We start from the raw sequence: 14399 nt of genomic DNA on the forward strand, positions 1-14399 counted from the left end.
TTTTCGTATTTATTTTATTTGTTCGTTCTTGTACTTGAATTTGGTGGCTATAACAAGTTAAAACTGAGTCTCTGTGGATACGACCCGACTTACCGCTATTACAATTTTGGTTGTAAATTAGCTTGTAGTTGGAACTTATTATTTGGTGGACTCGGCATCCGTCAGTTATGGTACTGGGGACTTGGTTAATTGAAAGTAGTTCTCTTCGTTTTTTCTATCTCTGTTAATCAGCATCACTATACTTGGCAGAACCTCCTGTTCAGCTCAGCAAAATACCCTTTTGTATATCATAGATTCTAATGTGCATCTTCCATTTGAATCATGTTTTCTTGGTTTGTATGCACAGATGATGTGTGAAATATAGCTTATGAAACTAGATAAAATAGGAATTGATGAAAAACTTAGTTATGAAACTTAATTAATTGAAGTACTTATTAGGGCTGTAGTAGTAGTAGGACCAATGTTACTAGAATGCATTTCGTAGTGAAAAAACACTAAACAGCTCACTGGGAGGTAAATTGGTCATTTTAACCAGTTCTATCCTGTCTTACCAAACACTGAACAACTATCCTGTCCAGTCCTGTCTGCGCACCAAACGCACCCTTACCGAATAAACTGTTGTTTATAATGTTTCTGATAAATAAAATCTTACCTGACAAGTAAATAATAGTGTTGAATTTTAACGATAAATACTTATAAGTATTAGGTAAACAGCCCCTTAGCATATCCATTCAAAATTTAAGTTTCTTAGCACTACAAACAACTTCCAAAGAGACCATTGCACACCAAGAAATTTAAGTCTGTATTMTGTTACACAAATAAACTACCAAAACAACAAGCAAAATAACCTAAACCAACACACGAGAACGAGATTCCCGATATCTATGATGCAGACTTTTGCTTCTTCGGCACACGATAGGCACCAACAACACAAGCATGGTCTCGCTCAAAGGGTTCCAAAGTCACCTGCTCCATTGGTTTGAACTGCTCGGCCTGAAGCTTTTTYACTTCAGAAGCAAATACAGCCTCAGCAGGAACAGTCGAGTCTATGCAGTTAGCCTTCACCAATTCCACACAAAACAATCAATTCAACAAGATAGAGAATATATACACATCAAGAACCAAAACATCGGTATTTATTTGATACAACCAACAAAAAGGATGATGAAAGAAGACCAACCTTGATAGAAATAACAAAATAGCCACCAGATTTCAAGAAATAGGATGCATTGAGTGCTAAAATTCTTGCCTGCAGGAGTCAAAAGATGGGAATATAACTTTTAAGTGATATGAAATTTGAATAGACCATAATGAATCATACATTAAAGAATAACTGCATACGAATAATTTGTTGTTACCGACTAAGAAGCTTATGCAACTTCAAAGCAAGAAAGGAGCAAGCTCAATATTAAAAGTTGTTAAATATTAGCATCAGAAACTCGATTTTTGCATCACCCATGACGTCGTGAAGGGGAATCCGAGTAAACTCATCATGTACTTGGAAGTGATAGTCCTACTCAAATTACTTTCAAATACTAACCACAAGAAATAGAACAGTAGGCAGTATAAATATGATCTCTGAATGAATTTTCAAGTAAAACATAAGACAAAAAAATACTCATAAACAGCACAAAACAACAAAAACAACCAAAGTGGATTGATACATCAGAAACTCGGTTTTGCATCATCCAAGATGTCCTGAAGGGGAATCCGAGTAGTTCATCATATGCAACATTGGATGTCAAACCAAAAGAAACAAGAGAAAGAAAGCTAATACCCTGATTTGTGAGGAAAACAATAAGAAAGATGTAATAAACGTTCAAATGTTAAAAAGGTAAAAAACCTTCTAATGCAATAGACAAGAGAAAAAACTAAAAACCCAAGTTGGCAAAGAGACACTGAACCTTGTAATGTTAATAATACAAAAATAACAAAGCAAGAAATTTTTAGAATTAAAAATACTCAAAGTTGAAACCTTTGTAGAAGACATTTAAAAAATTGAACTCAACCAGGTTCAAAGATCAAATCTTTGTAAAAGACAAAAATAAAGATGATAATATTAAAGAAAATAAGGATGACAAATAAGAAGATTAAACTCAGCCATGTGATGCTTGAATGAAAATGCAAGTAAATAAACCAAAATCCAATCATCAAGAAGCCCTTAATAAGTACAAAACAAACCTGATCAGGTTGGGCAACATCAGAAAATATGACATCAACCATACCAACAAGCATCCTGTACTTGGCTGGATGTCTAGCATCTTCAATAATTGGGATAACATTTGTACGCTTCTTAGCCATGTTAACCAAATCTCTACCACTTCTGTGAGAAAATTCCACAGCATACACAACTCCAGCCTAACAAAGTAAAATGAACAAGTAAGTAACGACATAATGGTGGCTGTGGTTATAAGAAACAAATCATAATCTAAAGAAAACTACTTACTGGGCCGACAAGATCGGAGACATGAGAGACAGTTGTGCCAGATGCAGCTCCTAAGTAAAGCACCTTCGAGCCAGGTTTCTGATAAAGAAAAAACACAATATGAGTACGATGATAGTTTTATTTCTTCATCAAAGAAACGGGTTATGAAGTAAAATTACCATCCAAATATTATCAACTCCTCCAAGAACAGCAGCAGCCAGTTTTGATCTAAAGGGGTTCCAAACGCGATATTCAACCTTTGTCCCATCTTCATTCTGATGACAAGAAATTATAATAAATACCAAGAACTCCAGAGAATATATGTGTAAAATACAATTTAAAAGCTAAGAAAATATACATTATACGGATTGTGCATTAGGGATTAATTAGAAGCTAATGACAAATGAATTCGAGTCTTGGTACAATAATTAGAAATGAAAATTGACAGATGCAAATATTGAAACGAGATAATGATTTGGATTTAAACAAATGAAACATCAAAAGAATTAATCAACAAGTATGGTAGCTCTTCAATTGAAACTGTAGAGAAAGAACTCGTGCATTTACCAATTAACTGAAACGAATAATTTAATCTTCATCAATGGTCGATGGTAATATACCTGAACAGAGATCCTCTTCTCATTGTATACAGCTTCTCCAGGCACCATATTCTTTGTACAAAGAGCATCTTCCTTGCCCTTAGCAATAAACACGCCTTCATGTCTATGTGGCTCAACTACAACCTTACTCCCTCCCTTCATCCCACCACCTCTACCACCACGACCTCTGCCGCCACCTCGACCACCACCTCTTCCACCACCACGTCCTCTCCCACTGTCACCACCGGCACTTCTTCCACCGAATCCACCTCTCCCTCCGCTAAATCCTCCTCTTCCCCTTCCTCCTCTACCGCTTCCATCTCCACGACCGCCACTGAAACCTCCACCACCACGTCCTGTAAATTCAACAAATTGTATATTGCAAATGCATTAATCAATGAACAACAGAAACTAAATTGAAAAGAACGAAATAGATGGAGAAGTCAATTACCTCCTCTGATTGGAGCTCTCATACTTCCAAATTGGAAAGGGATTTGGTTAAGCGAAATTTTCTAGGGTTTATGTGGAAGATGAAGAATGCGGAGCGGCGAATTGGGGGTTTTATAAGGCCAGGGTTTAGGGTTTTTGTTACTCCCGAACGTCGATGAGTTCTTAATTTGTTTTTGTTAGTTTGCTAAATTGGGCTCTATACGGCCCAAATCTTGTCATATAAAGCCCAGTTAATCATCGTTGTTGGAAAAAAATAACAATTTATAAAGCTATATCCATACTATATTATAAAGCATTTGACACAAAAAATTAAAAACCATTTTTTATTTATGAAGTACTGTTTATTAATGCATATTACTTAAAATTCAAAATTACAAGTAAACTGAGCGTAAGTACAACTTATTAAAGCTTCATGTTTGAATTCGTGTAACTAACTGCAGATAAACATAATCAAATAGACGATAAACATCTCATTTTAAATATAAAAAATCTAAAATATAATTAGGATAATNAAAATACTTAATTATTATTTTTATAAAAAATTATATTATTTTAAACCAAAAAAAAAAAAAATGAATTGAAGAAATATACAAAAAAAAAAAATTTAAATAGTTAGTTTGTACTAATATCAGTATTTTTTTTCAATTTTTTATGATATCTTCATATTTATATTTTATTCAAAAATAAAAACGTTATCGTTTTATCAAAACCACGTAAAATTGTATTATAACATCGACTAAGACAAAAATAAATAAGACTAAACATTAAAATCGAGATGTATATCGCTGCATTGTACGAGCACCCTTCTAGTATGACAAAATAATTAAGGGATTGTTGGGTTAAAAATGGAAATGACAGTTTAAATTGTAATGAAAATTTAGGTTTATAGGGAAATTGGCAAATTAAGTTGTATAAAACCAAACAAGTTCTTTTATTTTCAAGCTCATTAAACAACTGCTCGATATCTTTAACCAAACATTCTTTGAAAATGGGATCTCATTTCCATTTTTTTTTATTAACCTGGATATTCAACCCGTTATGCGAGGCGACTAATCTCATGGCGACCACCTGCTTTATAGATAGCTCGGATTCATCGCATTTGAACCTCTGTGGTCACAAGATGATTTTTATTTCTCCTTGGATTTGAACCTAGGACCTCGTGGTACTTTTGATCTTTGGAGTTAAACTCAAATCAATCAGACATCACTCTTGTGTTTAATTCGATATATAAATTGGGAAAGAAAAAAAGAAATGATATCTTTTAACGTAATTGAGAAAAATATATGTCAACGATTGAACAATTTTTATACAGCAAATACCCAAACAATGGTTTAATACTTGTATTTTTTTTGGTGGGTTGGCAAGCCTTACAATGGAGCTACATGTGTTGTTAATTGATGATCAAATATCATACAATGATTGTTGATAATTTTCGATCTTCATTGACATGTTAATTTTGTGTACTTCAGACTTCGATTTGAATTGAATATTATTTTACTGGCTCATGGTGTTTCTAGTTTGTTTATCGGTTTTCTATATGTTGTTTGCATACGTATGTCGTATCTATTGTACTCTGTGTGATTGTTTTCGCTTAATAAGTCAATAAACGGATGAGAACACATCATTACCTCATATCAGCCTCATCAAGAGGTCAATCCATGTGTTTTACCCTTGATTATCCTGTCATGTGTCATTTCCAACCAATCGTTAACCATATTGACATACAACATCCCAATTAACACGCATTGGTATATATATAGTGCATGATTCTAATGATCATATGTGAACTTAATGCATGCATACTGGTCCCATGTGATCTGGATAATACAACCCCTCGTAAAAACCTATTTTTATTGTTATCCCATGATCCCGATTAAAAAACAATCCCATATGTGATGTCAAAAAACCTCCAGATAACTCCCATAAATATGTGAAAATAAGAATGCGTGAAATGCCCAAAAACTTGTTTAGTGTCATGGTATTGTGTTCAAGAAAGTGATACGAAACAATGAACGGCTGAAACCGAAAAACAAAAAGTTACAGGTGTATGTATATCAAGAAAATGCAACGTAATAGAAAAGCTTTATGAAAATTTGGTACGACCCCACCGTACGATAAACTTGAACAACCTTAATTTGGAAAACCTTTTGCATCGGGACTCTTTGAGTTGTATCGTATAAATACTCTCTGGGTTTTAGACTATGGATATCACAGACCAGAGAGGGAGAGAAAAACATCGAAAAATTCAACATTAACTTTGAGAGTTTGCACTACAAATTGTTATTTGATTTGTAACATTTAATTTGTTTTTCAGTTTCTTTTTGGTTAATAAATATTATCGTTCGGTGTGTAGACGCATATGATCTTCTCGATGGTGGAACCACAATAATTTTTTTAGGTATTTACGTTTGCTTTCATTATTCGTTCATCATGAACTTTGTTTCTCATGTTTGTTTTCGATTATTCAGTCTGAATTTTTCCATATTCATTGTTAGTAAAAGTCGGACCTTTGTTATTATTTTCAATTTGGGTGACTTTTAAATCGTTCGACTAGTTTCATTTTTCACTTAATTATGACCTTTTACTTTATAGATTCTAGGTATAACCAAATTTAGTTTGAAGAACGGATGTGTAACCCTAACCCAAAAAACGCGAGCACAGTTAACCGGGGAGAAATGTGGATTTAGAGTGTGAATCAATGCCTAGAAAATCAACATCAACAACGTGATCAAGAGAGAGAGGCGTTTTCAGTGGCATGAGATAAGAAGTTATCTTGAGAATTCAATGACGTGGGAAGTCTAGCAATACATTTTGTGGCAAGTTTGTGGCTTTGAAGTTTGGACATAAAAAGGGAAAGACTTGTAACTCTTAGGGTGCGTTTGGTACGTGGAACAAGGTGGGACAGGACAAGACACACTTGTCCTATGTTTGGTGTGGCTTTATGTGGGACTAAGTAGAACTAACTAGAACAAGGGTGGGACACGGTAGTCCACCCTTTACTCCTGGAACTAAGTAGAACAAGAAAATTTTTACAACTTTACCCTCAAAAACCTCATACGCATATTGTCCCTTCTTCCCTCAAAAACCTCATACGCTTCCACCGTCTCTCCTCTCCTCCATCGCTTCCACCTCATACGCTGTTTCTACTCAACCGGCGACCGGTGACGGCGACGACAGTTTGACGATTTCCTTTCCATCGCACCCTACCTTCTCGGCGATGGCAGTCCGACAGCCCTATCTCGACGAGTTCCTTTCCATCGCACCCTACCTTCTCCTTCATCAGGTACACGATTGCCCTCTGTTTGCTATGTTTGGAACGATTTAGGGTTTGTTATATTTTTATCGCTATTTGGGGTTGCTATGTTTGAATCAATTTAGGGCTTTTTTTACTTGAATCGACTGTTGCTATTTTGATATTTGAAGAATGGAAGTTGCTTACACTCGGGTTTAGAATCTGATGTCGTCTTTGGGTTTAGAAGTATGGTAGATTAATTTGATCATGGTGGTTAGAATTCTAGGATTGACTCACCGGGGGTAAATTGATCATTTTAACCAGTTCTGTCCAGTCCTATAATGTCTTACCAAACGCTGAACAGCTGTCCTGTCCTGTCCTGTCCTATTCTGTCCCGTTCTGTCCTGTCCCGTCCGGTCCTGTCTGCTTACCAAACGCACCCTTAGGGTTTGTTTGGCTCATGTTGAGGAATGAAAATGAAAATGACAGAGAATGAAAATGAAAATGCAGATTTAATCTTCATTCCCCCGAGTTAAACCATGAAAGAAATTTTGGGCTTTATGGAGGAATGAGTTCATTATATTATAGAAAATCAAACATTTTTATTTTTATTTTTATTTTTATTCTCATTGATTACTGCTTAATACCTCTAAACAAACACCCCCTTAATTTTTCAAGAAAACTGTAAGTGCCTCTTTATAATAGTAGAAGAGAACTCGCGCAATGCAGCGAGACACATCTCGATTTTAATGTTCTATTTTATTATTTGTCTCTGTCGATGTTATAATACGATTTTATGTGTTTTTAATAAAATAATAATGATTTTTTTTAATAAAATATAAATTTGAAGATATCATAAAAATTTGAAAAATAATATATCAATGTTAATATCAAATCCACTATTTAAAAGTTTTAATTTTTTTTGTAATTTCTTTAATTTATTTTCTTATTATGATTTAATTTAAGTTTAATAACGAAATAATTTATTTTTTGTTTAATAATATAATTTTTTATAAGGATAATAATTAAACATTCTGTTATAACTTAATGATTATCTTAATTATATTTTAGATTTTTTATATTTAAAATGATGTTTATCATGTATTTGATTATGTTTATCCGTAGTTAGTTACACAAATTCAAACATGAAGCTTTAGTAAGATGTACTCATGCATATCCTATTTGTAATCTTAAATTTCAAGTAATATGAATCAATAAACAGTACTTTATGCATAAAAAATCATTTTTAAGAGTTTTAGTCAAGTGCTTTATAATAGATAGTATTAGATATAGATTTCAACATATCCGTTCAAGACATTTTACAATAGAGTATAGATTCGTACGTATTTATGATATTTTATAATATTATAAAATCCAGAAATATTCATAATGAGCTTATTTTGAAAGTATTGACACGAATATTATAATGGTATAATTTATAATAAAAAAACACAATTTTAATATATTTTAGTTAATATATGATTTTTTTTTATATGCCTAAAGATATAAAACAAATCAATTCGTAGGTATAAATAATATTTAATAGTATGATTAAATTAAAAAATATTAAATAATTACCTCATTTTGAATGATATTGACGAGACGATTATAATGATATAATTTGTAAAAAAGAAACGCATCTTTTAAAATATTTTTGTTTATGATTAATTATGTTAATATGATAAGAGTGAAAAATAAAAAAGTAAGGAATATAAAGTAAATTAAAATAACTAATTAGAAGTATATAAATGTAGTTTAAAATTTGAAAATGGTTCGATATTTAATATCATCCTAAGATCATGGGAGGTTGTATAACTTTAATTTGTACGTTAAGTTTATAAAATGATACATTTTAAAATTTTAAGAATAAGGTGACGTTTGTTTTTTAAGAGCTGCTGAAATCTGAAATCTTATTTCACTTCTTATTTATAAGAGGTGGTGGTGAAAACTGAATCAATAAGACTGTTTATTTTTGTAAACTGATAAACGTCTGAATTTGTTTAAATTGTCTATTTTACCCATTAAAAATTACTAGAAGGGTACTCGCGCAATGCATCGAGATACATCTTGATTGTAATATTTTATTTTATTTTTTATCAAAGTCAATGTTATATATGGTCTTATGTTATTTTGAAAAAACGATGACGTTTTTACTTTTGAATAAAATATAAATTTGAAAATATCATAAAAATTTGACAAAAATATATCGATATTAGTATCAAATTAACCATTTAAATTTTTTCATTTTTTGTGTAATTTGTTAATTATAATTTAAGTTAGGTCCAATAAACAAAGTAATTTATATTTGGTTTAATAATATAATTTTCTTATAAAGATAATAATTAATTATTTTGTTAAAACTCGATAATTATCCTAATTATATTTTAGATATTTTATATTTTAAAATGAGATATTTATCCTATATTTGATCATGTTTATCCGCAGTTAGTTACACGAATTCAAACATGAAGTTTTAATAAGTTGTACTTATGCATAATTTACTTGTAATCTTGAGTTTTAAGTAACATGCATCAATATACAGTACTTCATGCATAAAAAAATGGTTTTTAAGAGTTTTTGTCAAATGCTTTATAATATACTATAGATAGTGTTGAATTTATAGATAAAAATTTATACAATTTCACATATTTATTCATTATCATTATGAAATTTACATCTAAATTATATAATTAACATTCATTTAAATGAAAACATGTCATTAACGATGTTTAACACATTTACATCCTATTAAAATACATCAATTGAGAGATGTGATGATTGATTTGGTAAGAATCGATTGAGAGAAACGATCAATTAAGGTTAATTGATAGAGAAACATTGTTGTTGAGGATCTGAAGACAACAAGAGGCAAATAAGATATTAGTTTACCTCTTATCAGATAAGAGGAAAATAAGACATAAGTGTCTCTGAGAAATTGGAAAAAATAAACAGTCTGAATCGTCTTACCTCTTAATGAATCAGACATAAAAGACTGATAAAAGTTTTTTTATAAAAAACAAACAAGAAATAAATGAAATTCTCATAGAATTTTAGGAATAACTACAACTTCTTTATAATAAAGGAGTATAGATAAAATCAAAGTTACCAAAAATATACAATAGATGCTATCATGCTAACATATGTGTCAGTTTTGGGCTTAATGCACAAAAAAGTTTGGGCCAGTTTTATAATGTTTTTCAAGCAAAAAGATATTTGATAAAATCAGTTTGATCAGTTTTTTCATTTTAAATGGCAAATTACGTTTGGAGCTAGTGATAGCTAAATCGGCCCAGCCTGGTTCTGGACCGTTAAGGGGGTGTTTGAGATTGCTTATAAAAGCTGTTTTTTAACTTATTTCAGTCTGGTACCGGTGATAAACTGTTTTATGATGTTTGGATAAGAAAAAAAAATCTGCTTATACCGGTGCCAAACCGGTAATAAGCTGTTTTTGATAAGTTAATCATTCATAACTTATGAAAAACTGTTTATTACCAGTTTACAATTTTAACCCTGTTTTATTTAACTCCGGTTTGATACCAAATAAGTTAATAAGCACTTTAAAAAAAATCATTAGTTGTTTTAAATAAGCAATCCCAAACACCCCTTAAGAGACAACATTTGAATCGTTAAGAGTTAAATCTTGTTTCACAAAAAAAAGTCTGCCTCTTAATAGTTTAAAAACCCTCTAAATTAGGGATGGCAATGAGGCGGGGATGGGGCGGGGACCTCAATACCCGTCCCCGTCCCCGATCCCCCTTATGTGTCCCCGTCCCCGTCCCCGTCCCCATCCCCGCCGGGGATTATGATCACATCCCCATCCCCGTCCCCAACGGGGAAACGGGGATTTTTTTTAAAAACAAAAAATTATTGAAATACACTAATATTAATATAAGATTTAAACAAGACCAAAAAGTTTAAACTAATATTATCAAAGTTAACGTCAAACGTACTAAAATTACATCGAGTAATATAAGACTTAAACAAGATCAAATTGTGATTGCAATTTGAAGGGCTGCTGCTGCTGTAGGCACATGATATCAAGTGTCAACAAGAACTTAATTTGTATAAAAACCTAATTTGTAAAAGAAAGCAGACCAGCCACAATAATGTATTAATTTGGATCCAAATCAAGGAACATATATAAMAATTAACGTGGTAGTATAAAATGGTAGATGATTAATGGAAACMTACTAYCAAAGTGGTAAAACTCTAGTTAAGGTAAACATTAGTTCACAAATCAAGGAACATATATAACAATCATTATCAAAGTGGTAGTATAAAATGGTAGATGATTAATGAGGAGGGAGGATGCGGGAACCGGGAAGAAATAGGATTAGGAAATTGAAATTGTGAATTCGTACTCATCGACTGGACTGGAGAAAGGAGAAGATGCATTACTTTTTTTATTTCACAGCCCAAAGCCCAAAGCCCAAATTCATAAAAAATATATATATATATAAAACGGGTACAGGGCGGGGCGGGGAGTGCTATACCCGTCCCCGTCCCCGTCCCCGGCTTGCGCCAAGCGGGGATCCCCGTCCCCGTCCCCGAGACCCGATTTTTCGGGGAATCCCCGTCCCCGACCGGGGCGGGTGGACCGGGTTACCCGACGGGTCGGGGTCCATTCCCACCCCTACTCTAAATGATTTTATATCTTGAATCTCCCTTAACCATTCAGCGTCCTAATTTCATTGTAAACAATTACCAAACAATTATATTTTACTTTGCTCTATATCATGAGAGTCTCTTAATCATTTTGATTTTTGACCACTTAGGGGCTGTTTGGCGGTTGCTGAATGATTTGATGCAGAATGGTTAAGTGGTCAGAATGGTTAAGAGGGCCAGAATGGTTAAGAGCGGAATGAAATAATGTTGTTTGGTAACTGTTCTCTGAATGACAGTAAATTACCATTTTAACCCTAACTGTTCTCAAAACCTACTTCTTTAACGCCTCTTAATCGCCGCCTCAGGTTCATATCGGCTTCTTACGCCTCCGGTTCATGCGCCTCCAAATCGATGTCAACCCAAATCGAGATCAAATCCAGTCGATCTCCTCTCCCATCCGGTTTCTGTTTTCATTTCGATCTCCCTCCTTTCCAGTTCTTTCCCTCGATTTCGTCCCTGTGATTCGAACATGTGATTCGTCGCTGGTTGCTACCACTTGGTTCGCTCCTCATATCTGGTTTCGGAGAAGACGGCGCCTTTCTGGATAAGGACTTGATGGGCGAGAGAATGATCGCCGACGAAGATGGAAGGACGGGAACCGATGGAAAGAGTGATGAGTGGTCAAAGTTGGAAAAAATGAAAGGAAGAGGGCAAAGTTGGAAAAAATGGAAGACGAATGGAAGAGCGACCAGGGGGGATGCAAGGTGAAGGAAGAGGGCAAAGTTGGAAAAAATGAAATCTGAATGGTTGAGTGGAGTCCTACCCTCAAAATGGTTAAGAGCCTTGTGTAACCATTAAGAGACTTGTTTTTTTTTTCTTCCCAAACACACTTCACCTCTGACCAATTAAGAGGTTGGCTCTTAATGTCACCATTAAGAGCCAAACAAACAGCCTCTTAATCATTCTACATCAAACCGTTCAGCAATTTTCAAACAACCCGTGAGCCTCCCCCTTCCACCCCCATCTCCACCTGCAACTCGTTACCCAAAAAGTTCCAACCAAAAAACCATTGATACATACATACATACACCCACTTAGATATCTCCAACTATATAGCATCCAAAACTCTGCAGAAACTGGAAACTTTGGAACGCCGCTCATGTGATGGATGTCGCCGGAAACTCTGGAATGCCCCACCGGAGAAAATGAAGGGGGTGTTGCAGGAGGTGTTAAGTAGAGCAAGTGAAATACCCCCTTTGAAATACACCCATCTCTCTCTCCCCTTCCGTCCTCGTGCAACTGTGTACTCAAAAAACCCATCAGCGATTCCTTTGTTGCAGGTGAACCTCACCATTTCTGTTATCAAAACTCTGTACACTTATCTTTTACCAATATGTTGAGGTGTAGCCTGCAACCTCCACCCTAAAAGATTTTCAGCTGAAGATGAGGCACAAATGGTGGGTGGGTTTCCTAATTGGAGAAGATTTATGCTTTAGATACCTGCAAATACCTCCCACGCTTATTTTCTTCCTTCGTCGGAGATGGAGGCTTGTTTCGGTAATAGAACAAAAGACTGGTTCTCTTAGTTGCGTATGTGTGTGAGAGATATATAATAAATGGTGGCTGAGATGAAGATGGGGGCGGGGCAGGGGTCTTCATGGTTTGGTTGATCGGGTTGAAGATATTTGAATAACCTGTGTGAAAAATCTTAACCTAACTCAACCCAAACCAAAGTGCAACCCAACTCGTACAAGTTGGTTGAGTTGATATTTTGGTACATTAAATACTCTTCTAACCTTGAATATGTTATTTTTCTACTCATAATTTCTTTTTCATCATCAACCATTTGATACAACTTATCCATATTTTTTTTACATATATCACATTCCGTTAATTTTCTCAATTTACATATATATGTTCACAGTTATTGAACATATATACGAATGAATTATATAGATATGTGAATAAATTAAAAATATGTGTATATGAAAAACATGCATGATAGTGTAATTATCTAATTTATATATTAATATAAATTCAACAATTATATTAAATCCAAGAAATAAAAGAATATCGGGTTTATCGGGTTGGGTTGGATTCAAATAATCAACCGAATACCTGGTTTGAAATTTTTTACAACTCGATTAGACATCAGATTGTTTCGGATTGGGTTGTTTCGCATTAAGTTGGGTTGATCGAGTTTTTGAGCACCCCTAGGTGAGGGTGTCTTGACCTGGGACGTGGATGAAGATGGGTGAGGATTTGAAAAGCTAACGAAAAAAAAACTAAGGAATACTCTGGTAAACATTCATATGGATGATATGTATATGTGCATGTTTTGTAAGCAATTTGTTCGGTATGCACACACACGTGCATAAAACCAAGAAATAACTTCAATTACTTGTATGTACATTTATATATTATCTAGATAAATGATTACCAGAGTATTCATATTTTTTTTTTGGGTTTTTCGTTGAATCTCCCCCGCTCTTTCTTTAAACGTATAAAGACACATGACAACATTTGATTTTGATTTAAGATCTTTTAATTAATGCTTGAAATGACTAAATTGCCCCTTAGTTAACATATGAGAGATAACTCAGTTAGTGAAGGGGCCCAACTCGTAATGAAATACAAACCACGGGACATCCATTATACTTATTTTGATAGAGGGATTTTATCCAGATTTTGAACAAACTACATGGATCCACGATGTAATTTACTCTAATTTATAATTATTATAATTAAGGAGGTGTTCATGGGAATGAAAATAATAGAACTTTTATATACATATATATATATATAATCGATTCATTTTTCATTCCATCTGAAACTGGGGGAATGAAAATCTATTCCCATTTTCATTCTCTGACAATTTCATTTTCATTCTCATTTAATTCTCTTGTATGAACCAAACACCCCATTTGATTATGAATTTATATTCATTGTTTTCAATCTTATAATTAACTAGTGTTTGACATCGCGCGTTGCACGATGACCATAAATCTTTTAAAAATTTATTGAAATTAGCTAAATGAGTCGATGATCACATTTAAATATTAAACTAATAAGAATCAACATTACCTTT

The 14399-nt window shown here is 33.5% G+C and overlaps 1 protein-coding gene and 2 non-coding genes across 3 annotated transcripts; all 3 read right to left on the bottom strand.

Annotated features, from left to right (window-relative positions):
• Positions 1-702: 702 nt before the first annotated feature.
• On the bottom strand, positions 703-3577 carry LOC112509342 (probable mediator of RNA polymerase II transcription subunit 36b). The gene is made up of 7 exons (XM_025114252.1): positions 3476-3577; positions 3046-3380; positions 2605-2700; positions 2447-2524; positions 2182-2358; positions 1181-1249; positions 703-1059 (listed from the first exon to the last, which is right to left on the bottom strand). Exons 1-7 carry the CDS (start codon positions 3495-3497, stop codon positions 883-885), a joined length of 954 nt encoding a protein of 317 aa, XP_024970020.1. The 5' UTR covers positions 3498-3577; the 3' UTR covers positions 703-882.
• On the bottom strand, positions 1428-1500 carry LOC112510629. Its single transcript, XR_003069007.1, has one exon. It is a non-coding gene; the product is annotated as a small nucleolar RNA snoR60 (small nucleolar RNA).
• LOC112510628 lies at positions 1662-1732 on the bottom strand. Its single transcript, XR_003069006.1, has one exon. It is a non-coding gene; the product is annotated as a small nucleolar RNA snoR60 (small nucleolar RNA).
• Positions 3578-14399: the final 10822 nt, after the last annotated feature.

The sequence above is a fragment of the Cynara cardunculus genome, assembly GCF_001531365.2.
Source record: "Cynara cardunculus var. scolymus isolate 2C chromosome LG 3, CcrdV1, whole genome shotgun sequence".
In the NCBI taxonomy this organism is placed as follows: domain Eukaryota; kingdom Viridiplantae; phylum Streptophyta; class Magnoliopsida; order Asterales; family Asteraceae; genus Cynara; species Cynara cardunculus.